This window comes from Lepidothrix coronata, unplaced genomic scaffold (assembly GCF_001604755.1).
Source record: "Lepidothrix coronata isolate B3197 unplaced genomic scaffold, Lepidothrix_coronata-1.0 Scaffold15, whole genome shotgun sequence".
NCBI classification, from domain to species: Eukaryota; Metazoa; Chordata; class Aves; order Passeriformes; family Pipridae; genus Lepidothrix; species Lepidothrix coronata.
The window spans coordinates 1,431,431-1,447,782 of NW_016690195.1; the positions used below are offsets into that span (position 1 = coordinate 1,431,431).

The 16,352-nt window shown below is 35.3% G+C and overlaps 1 protein-coding gene across 5 annotated transcripts in view; it reads left to right on the top strand.

The window, feature by feature from the left end:
• VPS13B (vacuolar protein sorting 13 homolog B) overlaps positions 1 to 16,352 on the top strand; it is a 429,201-nt gene that overhangs the window by 122,333 nt on the left and 290,516 nt on the right. For all 5 annotated transcript variants that reach the window (XM_017806398.1, XM_017806401.1, XM_017806402.1 and 2 more), the window contains exons 18-19: positions 7,617 to 7,751; positions 8,565 to 8,738. In XM_017806398.1, the coding sequence (XP_017661887.1) occupies positions 7,617 to 7,751; positions 8,565 to 8,738 (309 nt within the window). The remainder of the gene's footprint in view (positions 1 to 7,616; positions 7,752 to 8,564; positions 8,739 to 16,352) is intronic.

Genomic DNA, 16,352 nt, shown 5'->3' on the forward strand with positions numbered 1-16,352 from the left:
TCACAGCTTCCATCACCACACTCCCTGTCTTTTCTGTCCTGAAAACACTTATCAAATAGTACATAATAGTAGTTGAAATAAATATTACTTGTTAATAATCACACGTGAAACTTAGCAGTCAGTGTGCAACTCTTGCCAGTTGCTGGCCAGTTGTGCTCCAGTCAGTGTTAGTACCATTGCAGGTGAAAACAGCACACTGGGAGTTTTGGTAGGTCTATAAGGAAATATCTGTATTACTAGAAGGGAAGAATGATAAAATCCTAGTTAATTAGTTAATTAGTGAAGATGTTATCTTCACTGACATCACCTCCAGCTGTGCTGTAAAGAGCACCTGGAGAAGGGTGTTTGGTCATCCCATCACATCTTTTGGTGAACTTGGCAGTGTTAGGTTTGCAGTTGGACTCAATGATGTTAAAGGTCTTTTCCAACCTAAATGATTCTGTGATTCAGGGATTCTGTGCATGGATTTTGTTTCTGTACCCTGCACTGATAATATTTCAGGATGGCCCTTGTCCTTTTGATAGTTTGTGGTTGTAAGTTTGTGAACGTTTGCTGGCCAGCCTTAGTACAGTGCGTAAGGGGAGTTCTGAAACATGTCCCAGCTCTGCTGTATTTTCAGTGGTAGCTGTTTAGCTCTTCTGTGAGCATTCAAAATTAAAGCATTATTTTGCCTGACTGGATAATCACTTAAAACAGATTATCACTAAAGAATTATTCAAAGGTGTTTCTTACCTTGAATGCCTTAAATATATTATTCCAAATGTTCTATGGTTTCTTCAATATTGGTTTTCAGTTTTTGAATCACAGGTTTCTTATTTACCTCTCCATTTGAAGCAGGGCTTTAGAAAAATCAAGAGGCTTTTGGATTGAGGCAGATGGGGAACTGTTTGAAGGCCATTGTGTAGGGAGTCTTGAAATAGGAATGTAACAACATGGTTTTGCTTGTTTTAAGTGATTCTCCCTGTAGATGAAATGCTGCTGTTATTTAGCAAGTTGGGGAATACTTTGCAATATGTAAATCTCTTTTAATAATGGCAGTCCTACATCTGGTTTAGTGTTCAGGCAATGGAGAAGCCTTAGTTTACAGACAGTTTGAGGATTAGAGTGGTCGGTTAGAGAGATTTTGATATTGATCTCCAAGGTGAAGACCAGCGTATGACTGGCTGTGTGCTTGGCCCTGAAATCTGCCTGTGAAAATACTGGAACTGTGTTAAGAGGTTCATTTCTGCTGTATGTGCACATATGTGTGGGTTTTGCAGCTTATGTTCTGATGAAGAGAATGGTAGATACTTACATTGATAAGTATTTTATCACTGTTGCCCAAGAGCAAAACAGCTTGACCTTTTTTAGAGTATTTCACACTGTCACTGAATTTCACCTTTTCACACATTTACTTTTTCTTTTAATACTATGGTGGAAGAGAAATGAAAGCAGAGCTATTTTTTAGGACAAATTTCTATTATGTGTGGAACTGTGGCACAAGAAGCTTAAGACAGTAGAAAATCTGTCTAGTTTGCCATGCATTGGAGGCAAGACAAGTCTACCGTAATCCTTTTGTTATTGCTGTGTTAAGTCTTGGGAGTGGGTGAGGATGAAACAATAATTTCTTAGAATAGATGTATGTAGACTAAAAACAGGTTGACACAGTTACTAGAAAATAAGGAACTATGATAATCAGAATAGGAATTGTGATGCTAAATAAAGCTGAGTTAGAAAAAAACCCTGAACAACTGTCCCTTGAAGTTCCTTCAGATAAGCTGCCTGAATTACTGTTTTGAAGAAGAAAGAAAATACTAGCCTGTGAGTGTCTGTGTTAGGGTTGCAAAATGTGATCTGTAGACTATGGTGATAGATTAAAAATGTGCAATTGTGAACACAGTAAAGATGCTTGAGGAAGTTCATCACAAAGATTTAATTTTACTATGAAAGAAACTGAGGAAGTATTTATAACCTAGCTTCTACATTTTAGAAAAATCTCTTTCTCTCTGTTTTCCAGTTTAAAAAAAAGAGGGGGGGGACCCCAAACACAAACTCCCAGTTTATTCTCTTCAGGTGATGTGTATGAGGAAGCAGAATGATTGAAAGAGATAAGTTCCTATGCCGCTGCGTTGCTTTTATTGCATTGAGGAATATGAAAGCTTATGCTCCTCTGATGCTTTGAACGTGAGAAGTAGGACTGGTGCCAGTTAGAGCTGGTCTTTCTGGCTTCTGTTACATTCTTATTATAAGGAGGAAAGAATTAAGTTTGGTTTTATCTTCAAGTTCCTCAGAGGTGCCATCTCTCTAACCAAGTTCAGTACTGACTTTCAGAAGTTCTCACTGATGTACTCCTTAAGCAGAGACTGAACACAAATGGGTATTGGGAGAAAAATGAGTTTTTTCTAATGCTTCAATTTGTTTACTAGCTTTTTTGTGTTAGTCATGTAAAACCTAAATATATGTTTCTGTGAAAATAATTTGACATTTTTTGTTTTGATTCCAGTAAGACTTAGGCCTAAATGTTATTTCATTTGGTTAATAGCTCCTTACTTTTATTCATGGGTTGATTTTTTTACTGAGTTTGCTGATCTTTTACATCATTTTGAGAAGTATGTGATGGTCTTTTATTATAGCATGTTGCCAAGCCATAGTTTATTGGTACTTAATGCTTTAAATATTGAAATTTTTCCTTCTGAGGCCATAACCTAAATAGGGGGACAATTCATGTGGAGTCGCTTCTAGAAGTTTAAGTCATGCCTTATTCATTTCCTATTTCATATTTTGAACTTCTCTCTTTTATGACTTTTCTAAAGAGTTATTTATTGTATTTTGGGGATTTGGCAGCGCACAGTCCTGACTGTTGTCCTCAGGATCAGTAACATACCTCTTTTGCTGGTTTCTTGTCTTTTGTTATTGATCAGTTTAGATTTTGTCTCTTTGTTTGCTGGTAATCATTGCAAATTCACCTTATCATTAACAGATTGGCAGAAGATGTGTAGGTCGTTTGTAAAATCACTAATTGGGTAATGTTTTTAAACAGGTCTTAAATTAAAGGATTGTTCAGCATTAATAGGTTTGTTAACAGAAATCCTGGGCTGATCTATAAAGACACAGTTGTGACCTGCCTTTAGGTATTTGATTCCCCTCTGCTTGCACATAGAATTCTCCCCAAATCTTCGTTCACTAAGCCTAGCCATGATGATGATGATGATGATGACATAGAATGACATGAAATGCAGGAACTTAGGACAAGCTGTGTGGCTAGGTTATGTACACGGAACAGACCATAATCAGAAAAGCTGGGAGTAGGATGTGAATGTCTGATTGAAGGTGTAGGAGAGCCTTCCTCGTCTGTTTGTGTTTCTGGAACAGAATGGCTCTTCAGGGTTATTGTGCACAAGGTTTAAATTGTCAAGGTTGAGTAGATTTTAAGTTAGAAAACCTTTCTGCCTATTTTTGGCTTCTGCAGTACAGAAAGAACGGCTTTCTAGATATTTGGTGATGTGTTTTATTCGATGTGTCCGAATCAAGTGAAACAGGCTATGTTTGATCCCCGAGTATAAGCACAGTGTATATATATTTATATAAACATATACCGATATTTTATATATATTTATATAAATGGATATAGATTTTTATATATAAATTTATATTTATACTGGGAAGGAAACACTTGATTTGTATTGCAAATCATTCTACAATGGGCAAGATGTTTCCAGTAAAAAAATCGCACATTTAGAAAATTGTAATTTTTATCTGGAATCAGCAATGGGTTGTATTTAATGGAGACAAGCATATGTATATCTCTCTCTCACTCTCACTCTCTCACTCTCCATAAAGTCTTTAATTACCCTGTTCCTGATGAAAATACTAAATTAATTGGAGAAAATGTGAGTTGTACTAAAAAATAAACATGGCTGCCCCGTTCTCCAGTTTTGATTCCACTGAGCAACCAAGTCAAGTAAATCGCAGTGGTGTTTTCCGAAGAGTGAAGACAGTACAAATTCTAGTCTCTTGGGAATAAGCCTTTCTCACGCTTCATGTGCAGGACGTTGAATTTGCATAATGTTGCTGTTGGCAGTGATAGATTTGGTTTTCCTAGTTCCTCTTCAAATTCATGCTCAATGTCTAAATTAAAATGTTGGTATGTTTGTCTCCATACTAAATTTGAGTTAGTACTTGAAGGCATAAAGCATTTCTTATCTAGGAGTTTGAACATCTTCCTGCTCAATCAATCCCTTGAAATGGCACTACTTCTAAAAAGTTAATAAACATTGAGGGGAGGGAAGGCAGCCCTAGTCTTTGCTCACTTAAACATTTGTTTGCTGAAATAGGTGTTTAAGGAATATTTAATTATGTTTAAAATTGTTGAGAATTTGATTTTATGATGATATTATTATGATGAAAGAAATAATAAAGGAGAATATTTGGGAAGAACTATAGTTACAGGGTAGGAAAGTACAGATAGTCAGAGGTGTAGGGAGGAAACAAGGCTTCTTTCTTCTCTATAGAGCAGCTTGCCAATTTGACAAATTTATGAGGGATGATTCATAATTTCCAAAAATTTTCAGAGACTGAAGAAAATGTGCTCCTATATTAAACCTACTAATTATAAATGGTTCACCAACAGTCTTTAAACTTTCTGTGCTTTGAAAAAGGTACTTGTACATTGGCAAGGGAAATCACGTTAGGTTCAGGTGATTTTTGTCTTTGTGATGAAAGTCTTGTTAGGTATCTTAAGCTCTTTACTGTAGACTCTGAATAGGATTTAAGTAATTAATAAATGTGTTTTCTGAGTATCCTTCAGTCCAGAGCTGTGAAACTTGAGAAAAATTCTTTTTTTCTTGCAACTTCTCCTTGATTACTGTTTTGTGTGGTGGTTATCAGGTGTTAAAGCTGAAAGCTGGTTGCCGTTTGACGTCAAAGCAATGTAGTAGAAAAGGAGGGGCATGATTATACTGTCTTTTCCTAATTTTTGTATTTTGTTTTCATGCAGTTGAAAACAATGGAGGAAGTGTTCATCCTATCCCTGTAATAGATGTTCCAGAAAAAAATTGCTTATTGCAGTTACTTCTTCATGTGCTTTCCCAGCTTCCCCAGCAGTTACATCCCTAACTGCTGGCTGGGTGAAAAGCAGTGCACTGGCTCTTTTGAGCTATGCTTTGCTGGTGGTCATGAATATGATGACTGGTCCGTTAACAGGACAAATGTACCTACATTTTCATGAATATTGTAGAAAATAAATGTCTCTGATAATGCTGTAATATCTTGCTGAAATTCAGTGAATCCAGAAATTATTTGGTGAGGGAATAGAAGTGAACAGAAAACCAGAAACAAATAGGGAACACAATCATGTTAAACTTCATTCCTTGTTTTCAAATAGGATACTAAAACAGAACATAAGTTATGCATGTAACTAACATGGAATATTTTAGGCTCAATGCAGAGAAGTTGTCCAGGGTAGTGCATCTAAAAGTGGACTCCATTATGGGAATTATTTAGTTTTAAAAATACTTAGTCTTGCATAGTGAAGCGAAATGTATCAGACATACCACCTTGTATTTTCAGGCAAAAAAGAGTTGCTGAAAGATGGAAACAGCAAGAAGCTACCAGTTTTGAGAGGACTTAAAAGATGGGGGTCAAAATATGAACTCAGTTTCATTTGGTTTATTGTAATATTGGCTGCTACTAACAGTATTTTATAAACTTTGTTTTGGACTAGGCAGAAAATGGAGAAAACATTTTTTTCTCCTTTTCCTTTTTTTCCTCTTTTTTTCCTTCTTTCTTCTTCTTTTTTTCTTTTTAATTTTTTTAAAAACAATGACCTCTATTTGCACAAGTTTATAGGAAGTATGAGAAGGCAGAAATGCCTACAGATACCCTGTCTGCTTTTGACAAATTCATGTGTTGTGTCAGAAACCATCCTTTAGATCAAACAAGATTTTCAGCTTTAAAAGAGGCTTACCCTGAGCAAGAATGGGAACGAGGGTCTATTCACAAGACTAAACCTGATCTTTCAGACTGAGAACCAATGGAGTGTTGTAAAGGAAGGCATACAAATGGGTTTCAGTGAGCATTCTTTCAGCCTGAAGCCTTCCTGAATCACAAATTAGGAAAAGGCTGGACATACCTTGAAGACAATTTTGATAAGAAAGTATGCATAGAACGTGGAACCTACTTGCAGACAGCATTGTGCTTTACTAAGTGTTGTGTGTCCCTTCATATGCTGCTTCTTTCTTCACATCTTGGAAAGTACTTTTTATTCAAAATTTATTTTAATGTCTTACCAGAAAAAAGCTTAAATATATGTCAAGAAGACTGCTTGCTAAATGATTGTATGTGCACTACCAAATACTCTTCAATGTTTAGGAGCTGAAATAGTCACTAAGCACAATTACCAAGTTTAATCTGGAACTTTTTGTTTCCTGTAATTTTTTTAGGATTTTTCCCTAGTTAATATATGTTAAAGATTTTTCTTTTGGTTAAGTCTTTGAGATATTTTGCAAAAAACTAATTATTTAATTCTGTGGATAATATTTTAAGTTTCTTTAATGTGTGTAACTATCTTGAAATATGTATCAAAATGCTTTAATTTTTTACCCAATATTCCATAATGCTTTCCTTGCATAATTACGGACTTTGGAACAAATTCTATGTCACATATGCGAGGAAATGGTTCCATAATTATACTAATGTTTGCATAATTAACAAGCTGCTTGCCAATTTTAACTGACAAATTCCAAGTCACTTCTGCAAGAGGGGAAAAAAGCATAAAAAAGGTAACTTCTGTTAGTTTTTCCTCTCATACTTCTTACAGGTGTTGAAACTATTTATTTCTAATTTGCAAGTAAATTTATGTGTTTTTTTCTGATAGGCAGAGCTGTAGAAAATAGGAGGGCTGGCTTCCTCCACCTATGCTCTGGGGCTGTTTTGGGGGCCTGCCCTTGAGCTCTGCCAACATATCTCAGTCCTGGCTTGTAGATCCCCTGCTGCTTCTGCTGCGGTTCTCAGCAGCTCTTCAGAAGTGGCTGCCAATAGCACCGATTTCTTCCAAGTGCTGTAGTAGTTTTCTGGTGCTTACAAATGGGCGCTGAGGAAAGACCACCAAAACTTATTTCCACTTGTGACCTAAGGCAAGGTTTGAACTCCAGTTTCCTCTGAAAAATGGCAAGTGTGCTGTTGGCCTTCTGTACTGTTCAGCTGCATGGATTTAATGCTTTACATTGCTACTGAGTAAAATGCTGTTGTCTAATTTAAAGCTGAAAACACTTAGTCATTTTAAGATCCTGAAATGAAATGGTCGTAATAAAAACGTGGAGAATAGTTGACATGGCACTTATAAAGTGAAAACAAAAGTGTATGTGTGTATATATACCTATTTGTTATTCCAATTTCTAAGTGGCCTTGTGTATTTTCCTCACAGTGTCTATATATATTTCATGCATAACTGTTTGTATTAAAAAGCCCATACGCAGCGTTCTCTCACTTTCATTTAAAAACTGTGAATCACAACAAAAGTGCTGTAAGAACATCTAAGGTAGATAATTAAAATATAATTAAGTTTAAATGCCTTGGTGAAGGAATATAAAAATATTTAAATTCAACAGGCTAGTACATTTGCAGTTTTCTTTTATTAGGTGTGAAATCTAAGAATCCCCTGCCAACTCTTGAGGGCTCAATCCAGAATGTTGAATTGAAGTACTGCAGCACATCATTGGTCAAATGTGCCTCTGGGACCATGGGATCAATAAAAATTTGTGCCAAAGCCCCAGGTATGTGCAGCTGGACCATGTAAAACTTTATTGCCTGTATAGGAGAATTGGCCTTGCTTTTTACAAGGAGAGTTACTGAAACAAGAATTTACTCATTGTTCCTATGAATCAGAGAGGGTTTTTTGTATTCTGTTTTGGTTTTTTTTTATTATTATTATTAAGTGTGTCATGATGATCCAGCCTTGCCTCAGAACAGTCAATTTTTACATTAAATCAAAAATATTTTTTTTTTCTGCGGAGACAAACATTAATCTAAAAGCACTCAAGAAATGGGAAAACCAGAGAATAGTTGCACTTGGCTTTATTCTTAGCATAATTTTCATGTTGATTGTTTAATGTCTCATTTTCCATTAAGAATACAAGTATGTATTTTGCTTGTGAAGTTTTAGAGGGCTTTGTGGTAACTATGTTTTTATTTCTTTAATAGAATTTTTCTTGAAAAGCATGCATGAACTTATCAACATCTATGATGCCTTCATATATAAAGGCAACTAATATCAAGAACATAAAAAATTTATTGTATTTAAACATTACCATGAACTCAATTTAAATATATTATTAATAAAAAATTGTAAAAGGAAATTACTGTTTTAAAGATAATTGATTATTTTATTTGAAATCCTCCTGGATGTCAAGGCATTTACAGGATAAACATTAAGTTGTTCAGTAGTTTATATGACACTGCTCTTTCAATTTCCTCTTTTAATTCTCTCACAATGTTAATAGCTGTTCTCTTTGGACTAGTGAATGTTTATGTGTTGAAAATTTATCTTGTTATACTAAAAGCTGTAAGAAGTCTAATCTTTATCTTAGGTGATGGTGGAAAAGAGAAGCTGATTCCTTTAATTCAAGGACCTTCTGACACCAGAGACTTACACAGCAGTAAATGGCTCAATGAGAGTAGAAAGCCAGAATCTCTTTTAGCTCCAGATTTGGTAGCCTTTACAATCCAAATTCCACAGTATATGGACTACTGCCATAATTCTGGTAAGTGCAAAACTCTTGTTAAGCTGATATCACATCACATTTTTCCGATCCAATGTAATTTTCAAAAGAGGGACTTGATATAAAATGTGCCAAATGTCAAAGTATCTTTTACACATACTGCACACATTATAACTTTAGCTCACTGTGAGATAAAACAAGTAAGAGCTGCATTTTGATGTATGTCTTCTTCAATAAGGAATGCTTCATTGACTTTGGTTGCCTTTTAATTATTTATATGGAAACTTTTGTAAACTTGGAGGTTGTGGGGGAGGGGGGAGCAGGATCCATGTTGAAAATATTAGCTCTAGTCTTTCTTCCTGGTTGAGCTTCTTATACAGAAGTTGACATACCGAATTCAAAATGATTCTTATAAATTTGCAGCATAATTTATTATTAAGAATTTGTTTATCATAAAATTTGTTAAAAATAAAAAAAATATTTTTAAAGTGCTACAGGGCACACATCTGACCTCATCAAATTTGGTGTTATGGTGGATTTAGATGAGAAGTTAATAATTTTGGAGAGTTGCTTGGATAAATTTAAGGGTGTTGTTGACTTTGTGGGCATAAATTCTTTTACCTGACATTCTTATGGTTTCAAGTGATCTTTAAAGAAAACATTAGTCTAAGCAACACTGACCATTTTGAAATGTGTCTAAAGTTATTTAAAATAACTCTCATATGGTTTGTGAAATATACATGGAAATAGGTTTTGCTGTCAGTATGGTGCTTCTTCCAAATCATGCTTTCGTGTTTTTCAAAGCTTATTCTGTTGCCACGCTAATCAATGGAATCAAATTGGGGGGGGGAAGCAAACCCCAAAAGTATCAAGGTTAAGGAAAGCAAAAGAATTAGCTGACCCAATATTATGAAACACAGACATAACTTGAACAGTGTGCTTTTTTCTCTATTTTTTTCATCTGTAATGGTTGTTGAATGTCATTAGTCTGAAAAGTAACAGTGAATTTATTACCGTCATTGTAATTTTTATGAGCATATGTAAGCAACACTTGATTCTTATGCAGAGTAAATATTTGTAAGCACTGTGCACTGCAGCAGTTGTTAGGTTATTTTTTCAGTAACTGTACTTGTATGTTTCTTGGAGAGCATCATGTTGGAAATGATTACAGCAGTGTTTTTGTAATAATTATCTTCAGTTCCTGCCCCTAAAACATTGCCAAAAAGCAGTTCATGATTCAACAGTGTCTGAATTACTCAGATCCATTTTGAAACAGAAGTTAAAATCTCTTGCACCTGTTGTCTCTCTTAAATACCTTTTAAATGTTCATAATAACAATATTTATTGCTATTGTTAATTGTTGCATTTCTTGCCTTTTTCAGTTAAATTTTCTGATTTTTGTCTTAGAATATTAACTACATTTTAAAGGATCTGTGGATACCTACCTATACTGTAGAATGACTGCTTTTGTTATAGGTCACAGGGTACATTTTAGCTCGTCAGTATTATGAATAGTCTAATTAGATAGTGGAGAGACCTTGATAGGTTGTGACAGGAGGTGCCAATGAGAATTAAGGCACTGACAAATGTAGTGCTGGCAGACTTACATGCAGGGACTCTGAGAGGCAGAACATAGGTTTTGTAATAGACTAGTAGTGTCTGTGGTACCTGTATTGTAGATGAATGGGGATGCATTACAAATGTGAAGATCTTAGAGTTGAAAATTTACTGGACACATCACCCACCCATTCAGTGTCTCAGGAAAGTTGTATTGATCCCATGTACTCAATGACATTCGCTAACATGCATGTTCAGACTCTAGCTCTGCTCCTCTAGATCTGTAAGGTGGCACCTGTGTCTGGTGACAAATGAGGGGGAAAAGCTGACTGATTTGCTAAACTTTGGTCCCAGTCAACAGGAAGAGTGGCATGCTGCAAATGATTTTTCTTTTAAACATAAATTAAACCAGGAAACATTAATGTTTCAGTTATTTCAGGTTCTATACAAAGGATCAGGGAGTTAAAAGCTTTTGCTTTCAAATACACTTGCTGAAGAAGCTGGGCAATTTAATACAGGAGATATCACTATTCTTTTTGTTATGACTGTGAAAATTACATGTAGGGAAAACAGGAGGTGCTTTGAGAGCATAAAAATGCTTTTGCTGTCAGTTACAGTCACTTCTGGGAGTTCAAAAAGCTATACTGGATAATTTCACAGCAAAAACTCATGCCTCAGGAATACAAGGGTTTAGAGCTGTACTACTGAAGGTGATTGTGCAGTACTGACATTGTGCTGTTTGTGAAATTTTTCCTAAAAATGTTGTCTGGAATAGGAGTTTGGACTAATTAATTTATTAAGTTGACTAGAAAACAACTTGGTCAAAAATCAAAGCACCTGTTTGGATATAAAATGCTAAGGAGCAGATTGTGCAAATGGCAATGGTTTTCTTGAATAAATCAGGGCATATTTACCTTGGGAACAGGCAGGGGACTATTCCTCCTCCTTTCTTTGTTGAGTCAGCAACTGTATACTGTCTTGTATACACTTAAATCATATGATCCAGGGTGATCAGGATGTTGTGCAAATTCCTTTTACTGCTTACCTGTATATATATATATATATATATCCCTGAGGATATATTTAAAATTTGAGGGAAGTATTTAGGGACAAAGAACGTAAACATGATTTTGTTTAATCCTTAAATACAAGTCTGAGTTCTGATGTTAATTTTGGCTATTTTGTTGTATGAAAAGCTGTCCCTGGTATCTCTGTTCATAATTGTAAAAACCAATTGATATGCTACCCAGTCTTTAAACTGCAGCATCTAAAATAAATACAAGAGAGGAGATTATTCCATTACTCCAGGGCTTGGGGAGGTCTTCTTACTCTTTCTCTGAAATAACCGTGGCTTTATTAACCCTGGAGCAAGCTGCAGACCTTGTTTGTTTCACCTGGCCTTTGAGAGAAGAGGGAGATTTCAAAATGAATGCTGGTGTTAGTATTTAATTATGACCAGCTGTTGAATAGATGGGGTGAGCTGATTACGCTCTATTTGGTTTGCCATGTTGAATAATTGGGAGTGCATGCACAGCCAGTGTATGGACAGCTTTATTACATATAAATCAAGAGGAACTAAAAAAAAAATACAATTAATAAAGTTTTCTTTGACATCAGCTTAAATATTCAGTAATGCAGCAGTGAAATAAGAGAGTAAAGAGAAGTACTGTATCACCTGTATTCCTGTTATGCTGTGGAGTATAGCAAGACTGGGGAGGCTTTTCTGGTTTGTCAAAGCTGCATGAAGACCGAAGAGCAAATATTCAATCTTATAAAAGTTGGTATTTCATGTTTAAGTGATAAGTTCCTCAAACGTCCAAAAACTTTTGGATTTTTTTTCTCCTCTGTCAATATTTTATAATATAGATAAGATCACTCCATTCACCCCCTTCTCCAACAAGGGAAAAAATATCTGAAGAAATCATATCTTCAAATACGAAAAAATTGTCGTAAAAGTAGGGACATAAACTTTTTTTCTTATTATAAACCAGGTGATTTTTATGTGTTAGAACCTACTTGAAAGGAGGTGAGAGATTTTTACATATGTTTGGTTTTATGCATATAAATCTACATATGCCCCCAACTTCCAGTTTTTGCAGTTAAAAAAGCCTGTCATTGACATATTTTTTTATTTAGTTTTGCCTGCTTGGACTTGGGATACTACAAAGTCTGGATTTTGAAGCTGGAACAATATTTTTTAAGTCCTCGGTTCAAATTTAAATGAATACTTGTAAAAGTAAATAAATTTTAAAGAAAAAAAAACTTGTAAAAGAGAATTCATAGACTAATTTGAAGTATCTTGGAAGTTTTAACACAATGAACGAATAAAAATGCCTACTATATTGGAGTAATTAAAGACAATTCACATTTGTGGTTTGGACATAAATGTGTAAAAATTATACCCATCTATCTTATTACATTTCCTTTTCTCTCCCTGAGGATTTCACTATGTACTTTATCTGTAATTGTTGCCAGTTTTCTATCAAGTTCCCACTGGGCTTCTGGTGCAAAAAATCTTATCCTCTCGATGACAGAGCTTGCCTGAATGATTTCATGCTCTTAGCATTTTTGTTCACGGGAATTAGGGGCAGAATGTAACTGCAGCTGAACACAGCATCTATTTTTGTAATTTTGAAGTTTAGGCTCTGTTATTGGAACTAAATGAAGAGATGCAGGTGTTCTCCAGTTCAAGTCCTTTGGGATTTTTTGATGGTAGATGCTTGAAAAGAAAATGCATGTGTTTCCAGAGTCAAACAGCAGCTGTGGACAAGGATTTATGTTTTTCTCAGAACTTTGGGATTTCAAAATGTTACATTTAATCACATGCACAGAAAGGAGAGCAAATGTTAAAGATGTTGCATATAAAACTAGGAGACTGATCTTTTTACCATACCAACTAGCTGTGGGAATAGAGGAACAAAGTGATCTTTAATCTTAATATGCACAATTTCAAAAGGATTATGATAGTTGCCAGGACTCTGGTCTTTTGAGAACTGTGCTCTTGCAGTGCACAACATTTGTATCCTCTTAATTGCTTTCAAAATCTGGCTTATTCTCATATTTTGCCTTGGAAAAATATGAATACTAATAGTATAAGTTACTGAAAACACAGTATTCATGTAGTCTCATTTTTGAGTAGAGTGGATTTAAATTCAATTAAGTAAACATTTTTAGAAGAAATTTTCTGGTAATATCCTATATTTTGAAATTTGATTAAAAATAACAGTTCAACTGCCTGAAGTGTGAGGCTAAATTTAGAAGTTTTGTCTTTGATAGAACTTGTGGGCAAAAGTATTTCATGGCAATGCAATTTCTCCCTCCCTTTCTCTCTCATGATTTTTAGATTAGTTGATTGTAGCACACACGATGTTGGAGAACTTAACTTTATCCACAGTTCAAAGAAGGGCAGCAGATGGTGGTACTGCTGACCAGTTCAGGGTGGGCGAATGGTGTGGGGAAGAGCAAGTTGGTAATCGATATTTACCAATGCCAAGTTAGTTAATACCTATCTGAGAAAGTAAAAGCATTTTTTTATTTTTTTTTTTTTACCAGCTCTGTGTTTGCTCCATCCTTAGCCACTACCCTCCCAACTCAGTATGCTGTGCACTATAGCCAAGTTAAATATAAAATATTTTTCCAGACTTGAATCACGTCTGCATCTACTGTCTTACAAAGATCCAGCATTTAGTTCTTATTCTAAGAGGGAAGTAAATTGTCCTCAAGTGCAGTCTGTTCCTCTGCTGGCTCCAATGGTAAATTTCATGTCCATGGGAGTAGCACAAGAGAGGGACAAACTATACTATGCTAACTAGATTAAGACTATTTCCAGTGAGTTGCATAAATCTGGCAACTGGCAGTAAGTTCTTGTTATAGAAAGGTAATTGCACAATGCAGGAATAAGCCAGCTTGTTCAACTTTCCCTCAAGTAATTCTGCAAATCCCCTTGGGGGAAGAGGTGTTTTCATCTCTCTGCTTGCGTTGTGGTCAGTTTGTCTCAATATGCCATAAATCCTTCAGCAGTACATGTATTCATTCTACAATTCTGAAAATGTGACTGAGTAGGATTCTGAGTTTTGTAAAATGGTACTTTAAAAATTGATTAAAAAAAAGAGAGACAGAAAAAACGACACTGTCTTGTCAGTTGTTAGGAAGTTAGATTGTATAGTTGCAATCGGACATGTCTATCTCGTATTGGCCTCAAAAGCCACCAGCGTGCCTGTAACAAATGTGGATAGAGCCTTCCCAAATCTTCGTTCGCGAAGCCCTGACATGATGATGAGATTGTAGAGTAAAGTTCCCTGAAAATATTTTTGTTTTTCTTTCAATCCTGACTGACTTTGAGATGTACTGGTCAGCTGCACTGTGAAAGTTGAGTAATACTTTTAGTCAAAGAAGTACTTTTGCCTTTTTCCTGTTTCTTTTTCTTAATAGTATCACTTAAGAGTTTGGTAATAGGGCAAAATAAGAACCAAACTTGGACAATGAAGATGGCGACTCAACTCCAAATAGCAGGAACCTTAGACATTGCACTGGAAAATCTGTTGACTGAGGGAATTGGAAAGCCTGGGTCTCCTCTGATATTATAACTTTTTCTTTAAAAAGTCATTGTCTGACTTGCTCTTTTAACCGAGGACAACAGTGTTCTGCCTGTAGATAGTGTAAATGATATTGTAGTTCTTGGGACAGGACTTTGAGCTTCAGTATTGGCAACTGAAGTTCTGAACTACCCTCTGAGTGGAGGGTAGTACAGTCAATACAGGCTTTAAACTACATAAGGGCAATCTCCCAGCCTTCTCTTTAAACAGCTTATAACCTAGAAAATTCTGTAAAAATAACTAAAAAAAAGTTGTTGAAAAGCCTTTTCTTTTTAAAACTTTTAACTCATTAAATATGTAGAAGTTAGGGAATGGCAGATGATAAATTATTTCTGCTACCTTTATTTTGTGTGTGTGTATGTGTGTTCCACAGGACTCCTGTTGACTTTACAGTCTGGCAGTATCAAAGTGTTCCATATGGCCACCAAAGTCCTATTTAGCCCTTCTGTTAGTGAAAAAAAAATATCCATGTGGGTTCAAATGATGATTTCTATTTTCATAACAGAGTAGGCTAATGTATCTGTATTTCATGTATTTATGAAAATGCATTCACCTTTTCCACCCCTGGCATCTGGAAAATCCTTATTCAGCAAGGTGACTAGATACTTATTGATGGTTTGGAATGTTCTGAAAATGTGGCAGGTACAGGCTCTCAGCAATTGCTGACATATAGCTTTGGACACTGAAATCTGTTTTTAATTGAGAAAATATATGTTGGCCAGCATATTGGGATAGCTCCCTCCCAGTTTGAAAAAATGCCATGGGATTTTTAACTTCCATTTGGATGCTTCCCAGACATGGGCATAAGGGACTGTAACTGTTTATTTTCAAATAGTGTTTAAACTGTTTCCAGGTTTTATAATTGAATTATGTTGCTCTCACTACCTCTTTAGTTATGTAAATGATTCATATAAGATTGAGGGTTTTTTTTGTAATGAGATGCTAAATAGATACCACTGAAAATCAATAGACTCTTGGTGGTTAAATATATTTTTACTAGGTCAGCTTCTGTTGTTTTCGAATTACTAACAAGTAGTTAAATAACATTTTACTGAAATATAGCACATTTGATGAAAAACAGTGCTAAATGGAGTATCTTAGTGCAGAAGTTATGATCTAAATATATATGTATTTGTTTCTAAATCTAGGGTTTTTTTCAGTAATTTTCATGATTCTGCCCTGTAGCAGGTTAAAAAGAAGCTACAAGTCACTCCCAATATTACAGTGTTCTGGTTATAATACAAATGTACTAACAGTCTCATTTTTATGGTTTAGGATGCAGTTAGAGTGAATGTTCAACTACATTGTCCTGTTCTACCCAAACATTACTGTCCAGAAGTTCCTTCCTATCACGTTACAAAAAGCCAGTTGTGGTCACCAATTAAAGTTGGGTCGTTACTAAGGGACTGAGTAGTTAGTTTTCTGTAGAAAACAACAGTTCACAGCCAGGATTAGACAAAGTAGGTTAGAATTTTAGTGGTATTTTAATTTTAATTTATCTAGA